At 39.5% G+C, this 21,663-nt stretch overlaps 1 protein-coding gene and 1 long non-coding RNA gene across 2 annotated transcripts in view; both read left to right on the plus strand.

Moving 5' to 3' along the window:
- The window catches only part of LOC140240245 (hyalin-like), a 17,798-nt gene extending 477 nt beyond the window's left edge, over positions 1–17,321 (plus strand). Inside the window, exons 2-18 of the mRNA XM_072320034.1 lie at positions 1,186–1,410; positions 1,542–1,787; positions 3,271–3,531; positions 4,150–4,401; positions 5,022–5,279; positions 6,438–6,568; positions 7,490–7,610; positions 8,358–8,609; positions 9,212–9,463; positions 10,039–10,296; positions 11,345–11,442; positions 11,917–12,151; positions 13,315–13,451; positions 14,184–14,424; positions 15,666–15,747; positions 16,319–16,359; positions 17,026–17,321. Coding sequence (XP_072176135.1) covers positions 1,186–1,410; positions 1,542–1,787; positions 3,271–3,531; positions 4,150–4,401; positions 5,022–5,279; positions 6,438–6,568; positions 7,490–7,610; positions 8,358–8,609; positions 9,212–9,463; positions 10,039–10,296; positions 11,345–11,442; positions 11,917–12,151; positions 13,315–13,451; positions 14,184–14,424; positions 15,666–15,747; positions 16,319–16,359; positions 17,026–17,321 — 3,386 coding nt within the window. The remainder of the gene's footprint in view (positions 1–1,185; positions 1,411–1,541; positions 1,788–3,270; positions 3,532–4,149; positions 4,402–5,021; positions 5,280–6,437; positions 6,569–7,489; positions 7,611–8,357; positions 8,610–9,211; positions 9,464–10,038; positions 10,297–11,344; positions 11,443–11,916; positions 12,152–13,314; positions 13,452–14,183; positions 14,425–15,665; positions 15,748–16,318; positions 16,360–17,025) is intronic.
- An 833-nt stretch (positions 17,322–18,154) lies between these two features.
- Positions 18,155–20,361, plus strand: LOC140239551 (uncharacterized). Its single transcript, XR_011901993.1, has 3 exons — positions 18,155–18,365; positions 19,063–19,134; positions 20,298–20,361. It is a non-coding gene; the product is annotated as an uncharacterized lncRNA (long non-coding RNA).
- Positions 20,362–21,663: the final 1,302 nt, after the last annotated feature.

A 21,663-nucleotide genomic window follows, 5' to 3' on the forward strand; every position in this document is an offset into this window, starting at 1 on the left:
TTGCCAAATAGTAAACAAAGAGACTGGTCCAAAAGTCATCACTGATGACATAAAGTAAGTAATGTACATTTATTTTCTTGTGCCACATGGTTTCATGTAACAATGATGCTGGGTATCATCATACATAAAATGCATATATTGTACATTAAAACCAGCGGTGGGGACGTTATCACCTCATACCCCCCCCCCCCATGAGTTTGCATTATCAACTACAGTTGATGATATGAAACAACAACAGCAGCAGCAGCGGCAGCAGCAACAACAACAAAACCACCACACGTCGCTACTTATTATTCCAGTCTACAAGAACTGATCAATGTGCCATTCCTTTGCAGTGGCGGATCCAGAGGGGGCGTAACCGGCGCACCCCCTTTATTTTTCGTTAAAAACAAAAGAAATAAAAAGAAACAAATGAAATGAAACCTGGAAGTGGCTCCAGAAATATTTGTTGCGCGCCCCCCCCCCCTTTACATAATTCCTGGATCCGCCCCTGCTTTGAATCTCATTTCAGACAGTGAACTATCGTATAGTGAAGAATATTGTATGTAGGTCATTCGGAGGCTTGTGGATGTCATTACCTATTACTTGTATTTCGTCACCTCATCTCAGTAGCATAACGTGATGATTTATGGTCAATGTCATTATTTTCGCTACGACAACATATACTATCATACATCAGGAGTTAACGGTGTCCAATCAAACATCAACATAGTCTTACTGGTCATGTTGACTTGACGACTGCTGCATTAATTTGTGTGGCAGTGTCTACAAACATCAAAATGATAATTATGATTTATCTGGACTTTGAATGAAGAAATTAACATCCCCTTGACATACCAGAGAGATTTGCAGTACCTCACATATCTGATATTTTGCTTCAAGGATCGAGATTATAGATTGCTCATGACTAATAAAAAACAACAACAACAACAACAACAACATATATACACTCATTCAAATGAAAGAAAAAAAGAAAGATAGAAAGGATGATTGTGATATGAAAATAATGTTTGATTATTTCATCTCATGGCCCTGCAAAACAATTTTTCTCAATTGGTTACTAGACTTTAACGTATTCATTTCATCGGGCTTAAAGCGGAGCTTCTATTTTCAGTTCATTGCCCCAGTGCTGAGCTTATAATTTACAATGGTTTATCAACATCTCAATTTTGTGCCCATTTATAGATACAGCGCCGCCATCGTTGGTTTGCCCGAATGACACCGTCATCACCAACGGGGCTGCGGTGCACTGGGAGGTTCCCACAGTTACGGACGGCTCGGGGGAAGTCTACTTACTGTCCACTCATTCCATCGGGGACTACTTCCCGCTTGGCAACACGACCGTCTCGTACACGGCTGTCGACAAATACAGATTGCAGACAACTTGTTCATTTCTCATCGAGATTATTCGTAAGTATTTTTTACCTACTTTTTTTTCTTTAGCTTAAATATTACTCAAACCACATCTCATATCGATGCGAAACAAACTCCATACCAAAACGTATCACAGTTTACCACCAACAATCTCTCTCTCCCTCCAGCGGATACTGCCCCGAGCATCTCCAACTGTCCCAGTAACCAGATCGTGGGCGCGTCCGACGGAGCAACCAGTGTCATCGCCGTGTGGACCCCGCCCACCGCCGTAGATCCCGACGGTGGGACCGTCACGGTCACGAGCGACTTCGAGTCCGGCGCGTCGTTTCCGCTCGGCACGACGGAAGTCACCTACGTGTTCACCGATGATGCCGGGGAGTCGTCACAGTGTGTGTTTAGGATCAAAGTGGAGAGTAAGTTTTCTTCTCAGTGGATACAAAAAGTTCTGTCTTTAAATTTGCATGAATTTCAGCTGAATGTACAGCTCTGTTTGTCTAATTCTGAAATGTTTATTTGAGAATAAGACGATGTGCACACCTATTAAAAGCAGATGACTTTTATGATTTAATCAATCATTCTTGATCGTAATTTCACAAACTAGGCCTATTTCAGTTTGGAGGAAGTTGTCTTTTTTTCCCGCATTTTTCGATATTTAACCCATCATTTTAGATAAATTATTACTTTGCTCTCTATCAAAATCTCTACCTCTCTGTACTTAAAGGACAAGTTCACCTTCATAAACATAAGGATTGAGAGAATGTAGCAATATTAGTAGAACACGTTAGTGAAAGTTTGAGGAAAATCGGACAATCGATGCAAAAGTTATGAATTTTTAAAATTTTTGTGTTGGAACCGCTGGATGAGGAGACTACTAAGGCTCGTGATGTCATATGAGTACAACAGTATAAAGAAAATGTAAAGAAAATTCAACATATTTTAAATTTTTTCGCATAATAAAAGAGCACTTGACTTGCCTCTTTCTAAAGGCAATGGGAATAATATTACCCATAACACATGTCAGTAACGAGTCAAGGGAATGTGTACTTTTTTCAAAAGATGAAATTTTGTGAAATTCTCTCTATATTTTCCTTATATTGTTGTACTCATGTGACATCATACACTGCAGTAGTCTTCTCATCCAGCAGTGACTGCACAAAAACTTCAAAAATTCATAACTTTTGAACGGATTGTTCGATTTTCCTCAAACTTTCAATGATGTGTTCTACTAATACTGCTACATTCTCTCAATCCTTATGTTAATGAATTTGAACTTGTCCTTTAAGTCATGTCAAATCCATACCTGACTAATTGAGTATTAGATGCTTTGTTTCCCAATGGTTGACCCCTATATATAATAAACCTCTCATTCATAAATCGCTGTCATAGGGCACTGTCTTATATAATAATAATAATGGACCACTCACCCTTATCTCCTGATCTCATGTGTAGTGGGCCACTTACTCTTATCTCCCTGACCTTATGTATAAGGGACCACTCATCTTATCTCCCTGGGCCCTGTTTCGTAAAGCTGTTCCTTAAGTTAAGCGCGACTTTATGAACGACTTAAATATGGCGCAAGCCAAGTAGATTTCCTAAACACTGTTAATTTCAATAGCTTACGTTGGAATTTGCAGATGATAATGATTTTTATTACATGTTAACACACGTTTTAATAGTTGAAAGGGTATTTTTGCCTCAATGTAGATGAAATGTTGCCATATAGTCGTACTTTGTTGAAACGTGAAAAAAAATGAGCACACATATTGGCACTTCCTATTCTAGTCGTTCATAAAGCCATGCGTAACTTAACAAACAACTTTATGAAACAGGGCCCTGATCTTATATGCAATGTGCCACTCACTTTGATATCCCACAATGAAAATTTGTGCTCCCCAGAGACGGTCGATACTACCCCACCCGTGCTCGTTACACCTTGCCCTGATGACATCATCGAGTACGTCCTTCCGGGAATCGACCAGGCGATGGTCACGTGGACAGAGCCCTCGTTTATCGACGTCGTCGACGGAACGGACCTCTACACGTCGCAGACACACCAGCCGGGAAAGAACTTCCCGACGGGTTCCACTCAGGTTCTGTACGTAGCGATGGACAAGAGTTATAACCCAAGCCAGTGTTCTTTTACTGTGACTGTCAATGGTGAGTATAATAATATGCCAGCACAATGCAAACAGCCTGTACATGTGTTAAAGGGTAGCTTCTCTTAAATGTAATTATTTAAGAAAATTAAGTGAACCTAGAATCGAAATATATCAAACACGTGGTAAATGAAATGAGAAAAAAAAAATCAAATATCTTAATCAGTCTTAATGCACACAATCCCTCAATGTGTTAGGAGATATACTGAAGGACATTGTTTTCCACCTTTTTTGAGGACCTCGGTGCAGTGCTTTAATGTCCTGAAAATGTGTTGTTGTTTTTTTTTCGAATTTCTCTTGCGATATCAGTGTTTATTGTGATTTTAGATTGATGAGTGAATTGCAAATGTAAATTCTATGTGTTGCAACTTTTACTTTCTTATTTGCACGATCAATCAGAATATATAAACATATATATATATATATATATATATATATATATATATATATATATAGTATATAATATATAATATATTTCTAAAGTTGGTAAAAAGTATGCGTATTTTGTGTAAACTCTGTCGTAAATAGAAAGATTTAGATAAGAACATCAGTGAATACACATGCGTGAAAGAACTAGGAAATATCATTTGATGCATTTCCTTTGCCCTTTTACTCGCAGAAACCCAAGACGCTTCTCCACCAGAGTTTGATAACTGCCCCAGCAACATCACCAGATGGGTTGCCACGGGAACCACCCAGGCAACCGTTTCTTGGACCCCGCCCAATGCCACGGATGAATATGGAACGCCAGTGGTGGTTGCATCCGTCGAGCCAGGTTATAGTTTCGGGCTTGGCAGCGTCACAGTGGAGTACACTGCCACCGACACGGTTGGCAATACGGCTGTGTGTTCGTTTCTCGTTACGGTTGCAGGTGCGTTCCGCTTGCTGGACAGTATCTTACTATGGAATGCGAAAGTTTGCATTGTCATGTTTCGAAAAATGCAAAATGAATGATATTGGGGTAATAAACAAACAAACATGGCTTTGAAGCCGTTGAGTGAATTACTGTTTAACATGATAAGATATATATTTATTTATATATTTATGTTTATTCATTATATATCATATATACGAGATTAAAACCTAAAAGGTTTTAGATATATATCATATATATATATATATATATATATATATATATATATATATATTAATATACATATTTCCACCTCTTCCTTGTTCTTTAACTGTCATAATTAAGTACAACTACACAATATATGTTATGTCCCTCTGCGCCTTAGAATAGGCCACTCGATCGATGACGCATTAGAAATGCTGTAGTTATATAAACGATGATGGAGATTAATATTTCATGGCAAAGTGACATCATTGCAATATACATTATGTTAGATGTTAATAAGTTAACTGACTTTAAAGAACATCAAGTTGGTGGCAAAATAATTGTAACATCCAATACGTCGACTTCATGTTGTGAAAGTACCTTTATTAAAAATGCACGTGAACAGTAGCATGTCATCTTTTCAATGTCCCCAGTCGATGACGAGGCACCGGTTGTCACCGGTTGTCCCGGCAACATCGTCGAGTACGTTCCCGTCGGCGTCATATCCCTGCCTGTCACATGGTCATCTCCCACGGTCACGGACAACTCTGGTCAGTTCACGACCCAGACCAACCTGGAGTCCGGCTTTGTCTTCCAGGCCAGCCTGACCAGGCGAAACGACAGGGTCACAATGACCTACGCTGATAACTATGGCAACTCGGCCGTCTGCACTTTCACTGTCAGTGTGCTTAGTAAGTAATGACTAAAACAAATTTTCTGTGAGTCCGCGCTCTGTCTGTTCCCATTATTCTTTTCTTTTGAATTAATGTATATCAGCGTGAAAACCGGAAAAATGTGGTATGTAATCTTTGAATTCTATGTCATTTTTCGCCCATGCCAGGGTTACCTGTGCCCACTATCCTCTAAGAATCAAAATGAACCTATAGTTTTTGGGGCACTGTGGCATAGTGGGTAAAACTCTTTACTGTTAATTGGAGGTTCCGAGTTCAAATCCCTGTCAAGTGTTTACGTCCTTGGATAAGATGCAGGGGCGGATCCGGAAATTCCGTAAAGGGGAGGCGCCTTTACAAAATTAAAGGGAGAGGGCGCAAGCGCCTCCATTTTTTAGATTTCTTTGTTTTCACAAAAGATAATGAGGGGCGCGCTCCCATTGCGCCCCTTCTGGATCCGCCACTGAGATGTATTTATTAACATGTTCCTTTCGACCCATGCGTTTAAATTAGTATCTTGGCGATGTTAGGGTGAAACATATCCTGGATAAAGAAAACCGTATCATCACAACTATTATGTTCATGTAGTTTATCTTAAATTGTGTCAGGGACGAAAAGAATGTTGGCTCTATTTATTAGTATAATAAGAACTATTCCATTTCCCCCGTCATTTTGGGTTAATAGAATCATTTGCTTATGCCAGTACCACCTGCTAACTTTATACAGACTGCAATTTTACTTCATTCAATAATGTTTCCTTCGTTACTCTGTAGGTGTGTCAAATTATAGAAATGAGGATTTCAAGTGAAGAATTTGAGATAAATGAAAAGGGAAATCTTGGATCGTCGTTTCCATGAAGTGATCCAGTGGATCAGCTTGCAGAACAAAATGTGCCGGGCATGGTATTGCAAGGTAATAATAGGTGATTACGGCGATGCAGAAAAGTGGTCAAACATCTGTAAAATGCATTGAAAAGTGCTGAAGTAAAAAAAAAAAAACAAACCCAAAAACATGTAGATAAGGGTAGCCGCTTTCATGAATCATTTTAGGGAGGACTGGTGCTGCCCATGCGCCTGCACACAATGTTCTGTCATTCGATATATCTTTGTTTTATACGGCAACGCGACAAACCATGCCCCGCGTTAAACCCCCCACCATCATACTTTCCCTATCTATCAGTTGATACTGCTCCCGTCTTTACCTGCCCTGCTACCATCACGCGGGACAACGAGGCGGGACAAGACTACGCCGATGTCTCGTGGCCGGAAATCACTGTCACTGACGATTACACAGGACAAGCTTCCCTACAGGTAATAACGTGTGTGCGCGTGACTGGACATTCTTGAGTCAAATTATCTTCCCAAGTCTGGGAAGGCTCACTTCTAATCGTCTCTTGAATATGTAGATGTAATGTTCCTCAAGACATGAATTGATTATGAAGGGTTACGATACGTCCACACGATAAAGAGGTAATTTGTGTGAGCCCAGGGGGGCATTCATGAAGGAGCTTGTCGGATAAAATGTCCGACAAGTCAATTATATCCGACAAGTTCAGAGAAATCTGCCAATCAGACTAAAGAATTTCTCAAAACTTGTCGGATATAATTGACTTGTCAGATATTTTATCCGACAAGTTCCTTCATGAAATGCCCCCCCCCCCCCAGGACAATCTGTCCTGACAAAAGACAGAGTGATAAAATTACATCAGTGATGAATTGTTTTAAGATCCAGTACGGAGAGGAGATGTCCCGACCAATGACTCGATCTTCTTTCGCACATTCGAAAACAACGATTACAGCAGGTTTTTTTTTGGTTTGTTTTTTGTTTGTTTTTGTTTGTTTTTTTTTTTAATAAGATGAATTTCGGTTAGCGAATATGTGCATTAAAGCTTACGCTTATCGGTAACGTTCGACTCTTCTCGAGATTCCTCGGCTACCTGTGCATTTACATTACAATATCAAGGATAAATGCTCTACATACACAATTCGTTATACGATACTCCCGAATAGAGAGAGTAATACTTGTTTGTGCATCCGAGTCGGGCTAGTCTTCCTATAACATAGCATCTCGGGTCTTTATGGTGCACCTGCACAGAAACGCTTCCAGGTTTTTAAGTTTTAGAATACGAGACAAAACAAACCAAAAATCACGTGAACCCACCAAACTTGTCTAGTTAAGATAATGTTCAGTATTCGAAAATAAAACTAAAACATTTCGTTGCGTCTATCTAGATAACGATGACTCACGCAGAACCGCTACGCGTGTATTACCACACATCAGTCACCATAACCTACACCGCCACGGACGTGAGAGGCAACACAGCGACGTGCGTGTTCACTGTCGTGGTACAAGGTGAGCCCGCTGCAACGTTGACACACTATGTCAGGTTTGCTCTTACTGATGAGAAAATGACATATAAGTGTGTCATATACTATTACAAAACGTGCAGTAACTAATATACTACACATGAAACAAAAAAGAAACAGCAAGCAATCATCGTCATACACACAATTTAGTCTGTTTGTTTCTCTGTGTCTTTTTAAATAATCTATCAAGCCTTGGAATGGATGTGCGCATGGTCGAGGCATTACTCACTAGAAGAGTTTTACTGCAAAATGAGCAAAGCGCCATTTTTTAAACATTTCAAAGTAAGTCTATCATTAAATAGAACAAAATTACACCTTTCCAGTAATGGCTCACTTGTGACATAGCAAGGAATCTTCTAGAAGTTATGATTAGAAATATCCTGTATTAATTCTTATTATTTTCTCTCTTTTTTATCAGCTTTAATCACAAATTACAAGTGTATAACAAGGAATATTCTAGAAGTTATGGTTAACAATATCCTCTATTTTCCTATTTTTTTCATATTAGCTTTAATAAAAAATTCAACTTAACAAGAATGGAGTTAGCACGTTTTGGGATAAAACTCTTCAATTTGACATCATTTCACAGACGGCGCTTGAATCATCACGATGATTCTTGTGCACAGTTGAAGTGCTCAGGAAGAATTTGAGGAAAGTTATTTTGACGGAGATGTTACACATAATCCTAGGAACACGTTCAAGCCACGTTCACTTCTTTGTTTTTTTTTTTCAGATGCTGAACCGCCCGTCTTGCAAGATTGTCCCAGTGACATAACCCAGCCGCTCGACCAAGGGACCAACTCGGCTATCGTGCGATGGGATGAACCGACGGCGTCAGACAATTCGGGCGTGGCGCCGACCATCACGTCCACGGCATCCAATCCCGAGCTCTTCTTCGCTGGAACCTACACGGTGCGGTATGTCGCGAGTGACGGGGCCACGCCTCCGAACACGGCTGAGTGCGAGTTTACCGTCACAATAACAGGTACTGATATCTAGAATATTGAACTGAATAGGAGCTTTGTTAACCCTTTCTGTGCAAATATGGCTTTGGAAAGTTAACTTTGTACAATGTTATGGGGTTTCCTGTGTCAATCGAAACTCAGAGCAGACAAAGGGTTATTGAAGATAAAAGATTACCGTCAAGTTGATAGTTTTGATTTAGGATAATAGATTCATTTTGGGAAATGGATTTTTTCTTAATCATCAATGGTACTTCGTTTCTGTTAGCCTAATCACAGGAACTTTATTACTGAAGCAAACATATCAATTGTTGAACTCCCAGAGATCCCGACGGTGTAATGGATTGCTAATTATCTCCATGTGCGCTGATGTGGGTTTCATTCTCTTGGCTCTGTAGGATTCCCCTAATGTCAATATTGTGTTCGTGAGAATTAGAGTATGAATAAAATCCGAAATAATTATTGGAAGACATTTGAGCATACTATGAGACCAATAGTTGGGGATTCTCGACGAGGTTGTGTTGTAGAATTGGCCATTCGGCTTCTCTTTGATTAGATGAAATTGCACGCTTGCACCCAGACAAAAACTAATTTATTCTGATTTCGTCGTGATATTGTTCCACAGTTGATCAGGCCGTTCCCGTCTTCGACAACTGCCCGGTCGGGACTCTGAACTTCGTTGCCGACGAAGGAACGTCGTCGGCGACTGTGACGTGGCCGACGATTTCGGCCACGGATGACGAAGACCCAAATGTCGACATCACCTCCAACTATCAGCCAGGGGTGGAGTTGGAACTCGGGTCGTACGACGTCGAATACCAAGCCATGGACAGCGCGGGAAATATCGGCTACTGCGGGTTCGTCGTAGAGGTCATTGGTAAGCACACAGGTTGTAATGTTGCACAAACACCTATTATTTGTCTAATGCATGGCAATAACCGACAGGAATGAAATCACATTTTGGTGCCCTTTTTATTTAAACACAAAATTAGGCGCTTCAGAAAGGATTTGGTATTTGATAAATTAGAATTTGCAAGTTCTTCTGGCTTTTTCACGGTAGGCTTACGTCTTTCGCTCTTGAAAGACACTGTATAACCTGAAGATCTGTAGACCTCTCTATAACCGCCAGAGGGTTACTAATTGGTACGTGGTAGAAATTTTGCGATGGTTGCTCAACTAAAATGCCTTCGGGGGAAATGGAGTGAGTGCACTTCAGTGTATGTTTGACTTTACTGAAATGGGTGATAAGAAAAAAAAATAGTGCGTTTTATCACCACGACGGGTTCGAAAGACGTGTTATGAAAATGATGACGATGATGAAAGCAATAATGACGGATGGTGTAACGTCTCACATGATTGCCATTATGTCGTTGATTTTATTGTTTTAACGTCACCACTATATCAATATCAACATTCCCATCATCATTGGTATGACAAACTTTTTGTCCGCAGACTTGGAACCACCTTTCATCTCCCCATGCCCGGACGACCAGACACTGTACGTTGCAAACGCCATATCTGACGTGCGCGCGCTGTGGTCGACACCCGGCGCCACGGATAACTCCGGGAGCGTGACCATCACGCGTCCGTCGGGACGGGCATCCGGCTCGCGTTTTCCCGTGGGCACTTCCACCATACTCTACGTGGCGGAGGACCCAAGCGGGAATTTTGCCGTCTGCTCATTCGTCATCTTTGTTGAAGTCAAACAGAGTGAGCCACCAACGTTGAGCATTGTATTGTTTACTGTATTACAAGCAATGAAATAGAACGCAAAATGAACTTTGGGGAAAGTTATGTTATTCAACTCAGTGTCATGTGTGCTGTACTTTGGTAAAATATATCAAAACACAATGATACGTCATTTTGTCGAGTCAAGTCAAGACCTAGCATGTTTATTTTTTCCGAAGAATAGTACATTATGTGATATTGTAACGTGAGCCTGTTTCAGTAACTGTTGTAGAATAACAGTCGAAGCGTAGATGTCTTCATTCTCCCGTGACCCCTGTATAGGCTTCGAGATCGTCAATGATAGCATGCATAGACTTGTTTGATAATCCCATTATTCATCTCCTAAATCATTATGTCCCAAAAAATTACCATCAGATTTTCGCATTGATAACACCCAATATGATCTAACTGTCTAAATGCTACTTCAGAGTCTTAAAATATAACATCTTAGCTCTATTTTGCGGAAAACCCCATTCAATTTGGTTAAGCGGTCACAGAGAAATGTGGATTGTTGTAAAGCATGTCATGAGTCTGATTCTTCCAAGTTTAGCACTTCGATGCTCTCGTGTGTGAATACAATAGACAGAACTTGGAGGGAAGAGATTTTTGACATCCTCTACAAAACTTCTCATTTCTCTTTGACCACTGAAGCAAATCGAATGGGGTTTCCCGTAAGATGTGGGCAATGAGTTATAGTTTCATACTCTGAATTTGTATTTAGATTGATTCACTATTTTTTTTAGAGATATCATTGCGGAGGGTCCCGTTGCATTTTTTTTTTTTTTTTTTGGGGGGGGGGGGGGCATACGGTATGGGTATAAGTCTATCCAGCTGTCTATTTGCGTGAGATCTGTTTCGTTGAACTGACTTGACACAATGAATACGGTCTTCTGATCTTCCCAAAACAAGCATGATGCGCGCATTGTTGCCGAAGCAATAGCATGCCAATATTTAGCTTTGTTCTTTGTGGTACAAGTCTGTTAAGAACTGTATTTGTGTGTCTGTGTGTCTACTCTGTCTGTCTGTGTAGGTACTATTACCTTGGACGGGCAGATGACAATGGACGTGGTTCGCGGACTGCAAGGGGTGTTCGCCGGCTCGTACCGGCAGAGAAACCTTCAAGATGACGTGAGTATTAGGAGTTAAATTTAGACCAAACTCTTCTCAGATATCTTGTACATTACTCCAATAATGTCAATGGAAAAATGAGCTTGGACCAAAAAAAAAAAAAACAGGTCATGGACAAAGTCATAGAACTGGTTTGATATCATAGTGTCTTTTTATGCTGTTTTGGGAGTTTTGATGTTTATTTTTCTAGTAAAATTGTCAAAGAAGAATCTGTCATTTTAAGGAACAATCTAGCACGCATGGGGTCCTACCGAACGTGCTGAAACAGATTGTCACCAAAACTGTGTTGTTTGAGATGAGATGAGATGAAATGAGAAATACTATTTCTCATTTCATCCCTTGTATCTATGTATGAGAGTGTGAGACGTCATAATTCCGGCCTTCTCTTTCTAGGCTTTAACTCTTTGTGCGTAGGAGAGACCCAAAGGTACTTAATATTTAGGAAGAAATGGGTTAAACTTCACCCCTTTACAGTTGGACGATCTCTTCAGAAGCACTTCCCTCGCCGCGGACTTCGTCGGCGTCCAGATCACCAGCAGCCGCTTTGACAACGATGACAACTACGTAGTTGGTTTCTTGCTCATCTTCTGCGCTTCCTCCCACTACAATGAGGAGGGCATCAAGGACATCTTCCTCGGGGCCCTGACCGGACCTAACGGGGACTCTTTCGCCACATCCAACGTTGTCCTGACAGACACCTTCGACCTCAGTGAGTGCACCTGGAACACCTACATTTACTGTGGCATTACCATTATTTTCCAATGAAAAATGTAATAAAATGTATTAGGTATTTTTAGAGTGTGCACGTAAAGAGAATGCCTGCACCGCGCGCCATTTTATTTTAGTTCGTGAGGGCAATCTTAGCACATTGCTCAATATTCAAATAGTCTACAAAAACTGGTCGGTGATTGGTCTTAACGAAACTATTGGTGCGAGGATTATATTGTGAGCAGTGACGTCACGTCAGGTCATATAATTCACGATTTTTTGTTGTTGAATAATTCAAGAAGTTGACTGGCTGCCGGCGGGGTTAGACTGAAATTATTCTATCTATGTTTACCGTATAACTTTATATTGCCATCGTTGTGGAATGACGACAGTCCCTTAGGAGGTATATCTCTCCTTCGACATAGTATCTTCCCTCGGCGTTGCACGCTTCGGTCGGGAATATAATAATCGCTTCAATAGTCTCGGTGGGAAAAAAAAGTCGTCGAGTGTTATATTACTCCTCTAAAAAGGCAATATATTTGTGCTAGTGTCCTTCTCGAGAAAATAAAGAAAAGCCTCGTAAGGAAGCACTATCCTTGAGGAAGAGTGATATTCGATGGATAAGTGCAGGGGCGGATCCAGGAATTCCGTAAAGAGGGGGCGTGTTTACAAAATTAAAGGGGGAGGGGGGCGCACGCACCCCTTCCCCAATTTTTTTTTTTATTTCTTTTGTTTCAACAAAAAATAAAGGGGGGGGGGCGTGCGCTGGTTGCCGTCCTCCCTGGATCCGCCCCTGAAGTGTGGAACATAACTCAAAGCTTCAGATTTCTGTCCACAAAAATCTCAGTCCCGTGCTAGTACTGAATTTGTTTTCTCTGACAAGGTACAAAAAAGCAAAAGCAGCAGATTGTAATGTATTTCATGCCAATAAACTATTATCCAATCCCTGAGGTGCGTGCTTTACAAAGCAGGTTGGGAATTGCATGTTCGACAGGAAATACACTTAGCAATGCAAGGTATATTAAAAACTACCACCATCCTCCCTCCGCGATCTATCCAAGGGAAAAACCTGTCGGATTATTTGATGGGAGAAGATGAATTGTTGAAACTTTCTATATTTCTTTTTGCGCCATTGTCCTTCCAACATCATCCTACTCTTTCTAGACGTGGTTGAATTCCGAGGCCAGTTCACACTGAAGAGCATCGAGACCCCCGGGACGGTTCCGGTCGACTTTCAGGCGTGCTGCTCCGACCCGACGAGTAGCAGCTACCTGAGCTTGTCCGACAGGATCTATGATCACGTGAGCACAATAACAATATTATGAGATTACAACGTCTCAACAGAGTTGTGAAGTTTAATGGAGAGGGTTAGTTTCTAAGAATATAAAGTGCACTGAACACCGAAGTGATTAGATGTATGGTGCAGACTTTTAGTTGTTGTTCTTCTTTTTTTCAAGCGTTGTTTCAATCTCCCGTTAACTCATTTTGGCAATGAGGGAATGTTTTGATTTGATTACAATATCGTTGACAGAGAACAGCAACCCGAAACACATTTTCTTCAGTAATTTTCTCTTTTGCTATCAACTTTATGAGTGCGCCCACAGAAACAACAAAACAAAACGAACAAAACAAAACATGCGTCTCATTAGGTTTGTCAATATACCTGTCGTGACTATTTTTATATCAGGGAAGTGCCACATCCATAAATACCACCATTCTATATTGTTATTTTGTTCGAAAAGAACAAACCCAAATCTGCATCCTAACACTATTTCCCCCCTAAAACTTTCGATCTATTCGTCATTTGTGACATGAATGTTATGCCGTTGTAGGTAACCTCTGTTTTTTTTCCTTAGAACCCCCTTCCCCCCCGAAACAACGACCAAAAGTGAACAAACGTGTATCCTGAATGGATGATACATTCAGTTATCCTGCCAAATGATGTCTGCATTGCTAACTGTCCACTCTTGCATCTCAAATACGCGTAGAGATCTAAAGCTGATATGAACTTACTGCTCTTTCCCCTCCCGCAGTTCGAGCGTGTTTATGGCACGCAGTCACCGTTCCGCATGTCTCATATCCTGTTTCTGAGCCCCGGGAGCGTCGTTGTGGAGTATACTTTGACCTATGACCCCACCGACGCGCCCTCTACCGGTGAAGTGATGGAGATGTTTGACGACTCGGTGACCCCGGGGACCCTTGAACTGGTGGAAGGGGTCAGCACAGGACTGTACCTTGAGATCGTAGAGGGAGTCACTGCAAGAAGCGTGCAAGGTATTAAGATACCCCCTTTTTTAATCATTATGATGTGTCATAGCCTAGCGGTTTGAGACTTGAGATGACTTGTAGGTTCGTGGTTCAAATTTTTAGCTGACAGCGTTTTAGTACCCTCTTGAGCAAGGCATTACCACTATTCACCAATTGATCAAGTTTATACAATTTTATGAGTTGCTGACGGATCCATGCTCTGCTATAGTGTTTGGATTTCAGCTAGTATGTGAATAATATCATTCTCTCGTTAGTTGAAGATTACAAACATACATTATGTTTATAGTCTGTAACGGTCGGTATAAGGTGATGTCTTTTCATTTATATATTAGTGCAAAAATAACATCATAAACAACAACATCAACGATAAAGCAAATAAATCTGGCCCTAGTTGATCAGACTTTGTAGTTGATTATGAGTCCCAGAAATCAATTTTAACTCCTGAAATAATGTTAATTCTACAAATTTGCCATTTTACAATCAATTATGAGTCGCGGTAGTCAATTATAAGTTGTAAGAGGAAGTCTATTAATACAACGGTGACTTATAGTTGCTCAAAAGTTATAGTCGATTTTTAAGAGGGTCATATTTATAACTGATTAAATGATCAGTTATAACTTATAACAGGACCCTGAAAGTAAAAACTATCAATGAATGAGTAAAATGGACATGACGTAGGACCAACACTATCAGATTATCAACATTAGATAATCGAAGGCAAAGGATAGCGTAAGGTATATCCTGGGAGGCATTTCATGAAGCGTTTTGTCAGATATTTCGTCTGACAAAATGTTAAAAGCTACTGAAATCCATGCATGTGATTGGCCGAGAGCAAATTTGTCCGACAAGTTGTCGGACAAAATGCTTCATAAAATGCCCCCCCCCCCCCCAGGAATCTATACTGAAATAAAGTGTATTCAACAAAATAATAGTATTTGCAATGTGCAGGAAAAGGAAACACATGAAATGTGCGATATTCCTCTCGAATAAGGCACAACTGCTCGATCAACAGGTACATTTACCCCATGTACTAATTCTGATTGTGCGGTTTTGTTTTTTGTTTGCATATTTTTTTTTTTTTTTTGGTAAGGTTTTCCTCCGCCGACTTCAAAATCGTGGAACAAGATAAATCTCTCCTCAAAAAGATACACATCCCGACACTCACGTATTCATTTATGATGTTCGCAAAATATAAGCTGGAGAACCTAATTAAAAAAAAAAATACCATATTTCCCTTGATTTGACAGCAATCTGTCCTACCAGTGGGTATTGCTTCAACGGAGGAAGCTGCTCCGTCGTAAATTCTACCACTTACGATGTTGCGTGCAGGTAAGTTTTTAATTTTGCAATATGTCAAAGTAAATTGCTTGTTGAAACAAAATGTTTATTCTCTCACCGGTAAATGCAGCTAGTAAATAGAATAATTACAACAGACTTCATTTCCGCTAACTCCTTATCACATGTTGTTTATAATGTGCCGATTCCATGTTTAAGTTTGGTTCTACAAGTCTTTTATTTATTTTTTTTTCATTAAAGTTCACTTTGCTAATATTGAGAATATAAATTATTCAATCACATCTTGGCCAATTTATTCCTAACTGACAACGATCTGAAATTAGAGTGATTTATTTTTGTACAGAGTCAAGAATTCACCCTCTCCCAAATTACAAATTAAATAGGTTTCGTTTGATTTTTTTTTCCTAGTTCAGCATGCAATTTAACTAATTATCATGGATAGTATTTAAAAGTTCATAGGGAATTTTTTTTTGTGTGTGTTATAGAATCAGACTGTTCTAACTAGGTTTTAGGCAGTAACTATTTCATCGCACACGGTACCTTTATGTCAATGTACTCAACCCTTTATCTTTGGGTTTTTTTTCTCCCTGTTTTCCCTTTTAAGCTGTGTGGAGCGGTATTATGGACCACGGTGTCAATACAGAGGTAATTACAATTACTTATCATCTAAGTCCAGTGCTAATATTCAGGAATCAGACTCTTCTATAATAATGTGCCCTGTTTTATGTAAGATCAACACAGTTTCCCTTTGTTTGCAGTTTTTACATATTCCAAAAGTTGCATCACTTCGATGATCCCTCGCATTTATCCACAGATTGATTTCTGTCCGTCTGGTTTATGTCACGACTATAATGACTTCTGACGACACGAGCAATGACAATAAGGGGTTTCCGGAACGAATACTGAAGACGAAGTGCAGGAAGGGGGTCAAACCCCCTAACCTCCCACCGTAGATTCGTCACTAAATGGGTTGATTAAAACATCAAAGAACATAGTCTTGAGCATTTCTTTTTGTTTCGTAAGAGATCTTCGATAGCTCCTGCGACAAATTGTAGCTGAAAATTACTTTATTGTGCGCTGCACAGACACTGTGTGAGGTATATAGTTCAGGTTTAGATTTGATTTTTTTCCCTCTGTCTTCAACGTGATCAATAGTACATACGGACAATGTGAATAACAGGAAGGAGATATCAACAAAACTAACAAAAACGGAGAACGTTGATCTTTTGATAAAGTAAGCAAGTTAAATATCACTATTTTTCATCGCCATATTGTGTCATCTCTCGCCGCCATTACTTTCCTTTGCCGAAGGGCTGAGCATCGAAGCTATCATCGCCATAGCGATAGGGGGCGCCATCTTTGTCCTGCTCGTAATTCTGGTGGCTGCGTGCTGCTGTTACGTCATCATCTTTGCTGACTCCTCCGAGAAGGCGGAGAAGGCGAAGAAGGTCGATCGCCAGAGGCAGAGAAGGCGGGAGAGGCTGCTGAGGCGGCTCCATCGCCCCAAGAGAGCCCCACCCTATCTCAGCGCACCCCTCATACCAGCTCCGCCCCCAGTGGTAAGGAAAAGATTCTGGCCAGCCCATCCTTTCTGGCATCTTTCATAATTTTTTCTCATTTGTTCTTTTTTTGATAATGTTATCATCTAGTTGCTATCATTTTGGAAAGAAACCTATATTTACGTTTGGCTAGGATAGGTTTGAGTATTGGAACACCATTGCTCGTAGAGGAGTAAATTTGGCCTTTAATATTAAAGGTTATGGTTGAGAACTAACTTCGGGTTTCTTACATTTTTGGGTGAGATAATGAGAAACCTCTTATGAAAATATGAAAGAGCATGTAATTCCAACACTGAATTCAACGTCTATTTGATAAGAATTTATTTTAAAATGGCTCAGATCCCCAATACAGAGCAATCCTAATAAAAGGTGGGACCCATCTTTTTATTACGATTGATTTCTTTTACTTTGTTTATGGATGTATCGGCCATTCCAAAACCGATTTCATCAAATAAACTTTGAATCCCTCTTGGTATCGTATGCTCTGTACTGTTTCAACAGTGACTTCTTTGTATCTTGCAAAAAGTTAAAAACCCAATCCTCATCACCACCAATACTGTACCATCCCTTTAAAGTGTCGTGAATCAATGCCACCTTGTCAATCAAATTCATTCTAGCATGCACTGTTGTAATATTATGCCTACCCTGCTTGATTCCCCTATTTGATTAAGAAATAGATTCAATCTTAGTTTTATGTTCATGTGCATACTGCTTGTGTCCTTATCAGTATATCACTGTTTTAACTTTGCAACTGCATTCTCCCTAAATTTCACAAACATCACCATCATCATCAACAACAACAACAAAAATACAACGAAGTAAAATTGCACTTGTTTAATATTTATGGCGCCCTCTTTGTTCTCCATCTGCCAGGATGATTTCCAGTATGCTAATGGTGTCTTTGTCCACGAGATCAACGAGACTCAACACAAGACCAAGACCAAGGGTCCGTCCTTCCTACACGAGGGCCAAAATGGCTTCCCGCCACCGCCCCCGCTACCGCCCCCGCTACCGCCCCCGCTACCACCGTTCCCGTCCCCGCCCCAGAGCCCCACGGCATTCCAATTCCAACACGAGAAGAATGCTGCACACGTGAGTGTATAAGTCATGTGACTTGACTCTTATTCTTAGATCTCTTCATCTGTGAAAGGAAATCAGATTTTGTGATTCTTGTACAGTTGTGAGATGATCATGTGTGGTCGTCAAACAAAAGTGGAAAGTGGCAACCTCTTGACAGCTTTGGAGAAAGAGATAGATAGATAGATAGATAGATGGATATAGAGATAGACAGATGGATAAATAGATAGATAGATAGCAAGATGGATAGATACATAGATATATGAATGGATAGATGGATAGATAGATAGATAGATGGATAGATAGATAGATAGATAGATAGATAGATTGATAGATAAATATAAATGGATGACAGATGGATTGGTAAATAGATAGATGGATAGATAGTTATATGGATGATTAGATAGGTAGCTAGATGGATAAATAGATGGATAAGTAGATGGATATATAAATAGGTATGGAGAGAGAGAAAGAAAAAGAAAACATTTATTTCATGATTTTGTTTATTTTTATATACCTGCAGAACACACACATACAAACACCCAGTACATCGATCTACAAAGAAAAAAAAAAGTTTAACACGCTGTGATTAAATTTCATAATGTCTCCCTGGACATTTTCCAGATGTCGTTTCCAGTTTGAAACATACAGTGATAATGCAAACAATGTAAAAGTGGTAGTAATTCTTTTATCCTCCCCCAATCTACTCTAGTCTCCACCAGCAGGTGGAAAGCAGAAGGCAAAAGGGAGAGGCCCAAAATTTAACGCTGACAAACCTGAAGAAGTGAGTATACCAAGATGATATTTAGTTAACTCATTATGGTTAATTGATTTGACTGCAATAAAAAAAAATATTTGTGAACAAGTTACTATTCTCTATTAGTTTTTTTTTTTTTTTTTTTAGGAATAAAGTATGGGCATCCTAACAAGCATGAGGATGTCGTGCTTTAAAAGTTGCAAGGCTTTTATTGCAAACACTAATTTGACCTACTTTTGTGTTCCATTTTGCTGTATAATTGGCCTTAATTGGTCTCATTCAATCACGACCAACATGCGTAGTTCAATTCCTGACGAAACCATGGCATAACAATGCCCAATCTTGTGCAATTTTGCATAGATATCAATGCACCTCAATTATCCACTGCAAATCCACAGGAAAATGCTTTCTGCATGACTGAAGATTTTAATATTATTGTGTAACAAGACAGTCTCTTTATTTTGTCAGAAACAGGATTATGATTGGATCCAAATGAGTATGATACCTTGTGATGATTTTCTAATCATTGGAGTGAAATGTCGTTCTCTCTTTTCATATGGCTCGATGTGACAATGGCTCAAAACTACTATTAAGTCAAAGTCATGGCAAGGTGATTTGTGCAGGCCTTCATGTATATCAACATGCTGATTAATGAACACTTTGCCAGAACAAAAATAAGATCAATATTATTCAAATTCATATTTGCATCGATGTCGGGCAACTTGTCAATCAGTTGCAAGATCAATAATACATCCAAACTAATTTGAATATGTCTAGTGTTACTGTCTTCATTCTCAGTCCAAAAAAAAAAAAAAAAAAAAAAAAATCAACTGTTATGTTTTGAGATTTGATTGCTCCTTAATTTAGATATTACTTTTGCAATACAGGCCTTTACTGTCAATGACTTTCATTTCAAATATCTAGTAGAGAGGTGGACTTATTTTTGTGGTGCACTGGAAATAGATGATATAAGGGCATTTCTGGTGTAGTTATGAACTCAGTTGTAGAAAAAGAACAAAACAAAACAGTGGCGGATCCGGAGGGAGCGCACCCGGCGTGCGCCCCCCTTTATTTAAAGATGTGCATCCCCTCTTTACGGAATTCCTGGGTCCACCCCTGCAAAATAAAACAAAACAAATCAGACACACTAGAAAGATAAACTCTGTCCAAACATATTTTTGTCTCAACAGGAGAAAGTGACCTTGCAGAGGAACTCGGAAGAAAAATATCTCAGGAAGCAACAGAAGCAGGCCAGTAGCAATTAACAATTAATTCTGAGTTTTAATATTCTATTTTTCTTTGCATCAATCTGCATTGATTGAATCTGCGGGATTCAGATACCCTTATAGGCATTTACAAAAATTTACACAAAATACAACAAATGCCTTCTTGTATTCCACTGCACAATTTAATCAGAGCGGCAATGCAATGATGGTATTAAATGTACATGTATCTTTCTTCATTGGTTGCATGTGCCATTATCATGATTTTTTTATCTATTCTCTCATTTTCCTTAAAAAAAATATCAGCATGGAACTGAGAAGAAGAAAAGAGAGAAGGGCCCGTCATTCCATGGAAATGATAATCCAGAGCCTGTAAGTATCCACATTATAAAATATTTTGCTTATTCAAATGACTAACTCCTGATATTGCAAGAAAGTCTCACCCATTGAATATACATTCCACTGTCTCTTTGAAGTCTGTAGTTTAGTTTATACCTCTCTGTTCTCTCTTTTTTTTAAAGAATATATTTCTTTCTATATATATCTTTTAATATCTATTTCTGGACCCCTGAAAAGACCTGCCATGTTTTGATGCATACATTACTATCTGAAATTGGTTACTGAACAGTGTGTCTTCGTTATTCTTAAATTCAAGAGAGGAGTAATCCTTAGAAACAAGCCACATTGTGAATTTGAAGAAATCAAACAACGATAATTGTGATGAGGATGATGAGGATCATGTTAATGGTGATAATGATAACAAGAATGATGATAATGATGATGATGACGATAATCATGGTAATAATTCTAGTAATCAGATTCATTATTCAAATCATCTTCACTATCTCTCCTGTGTTTTGATAATTTTCAGGTGCTGGAGATGAAACAGAGAATGTTCCATGAGTTCAGCTACTGACACCATGGCTGATTTTCAACAAGCAGCAAAGAAGTAGTTTCAACACGATGGGACTTAACCCTAAAGGGGCCGGGCTTTTTTGGCTATGCTCAGACCGGGGGGATGGATTCCGCCCCCCCCCCCCCCAAGATCTCGGCCATCGGTGGTGCGAATTTTGCATGCGTGAGACCCGCGTCATAATCTACAAGACTGTGTCATAAGATTTTTTGAAACAATCAATTTCTAATTTTAATTAATTAATTATGCAAATTAAGCTCAAGATGATATTTTAGCCTAATTAAAAGCATTGAGAGTCTAATTTTTGATCTGTAAATCTGTTTTAGCATATTCAACAATTGTACATCACAAAAACTTCCAAAACTCATTTCAATTCTTATGTATTTTATTGTTTTCAGAATTTCTTATGTATTTCTTTGT

The sequence above is a fragment of the Diadema setosum genome, chromosome 16, assembly GCF_964275005.1.
Source record: "Diadema setosum chromosome 16, eeDiaSeto1, whole genome shotgun sequence".
NCBI classification, from domain to species: domain Eukaryota; kingdom Metazoa; phylum Echinodermata; class Echinoidea; order Diadematoida; family Diadematidae; genus Diadema; species Diadema setosum.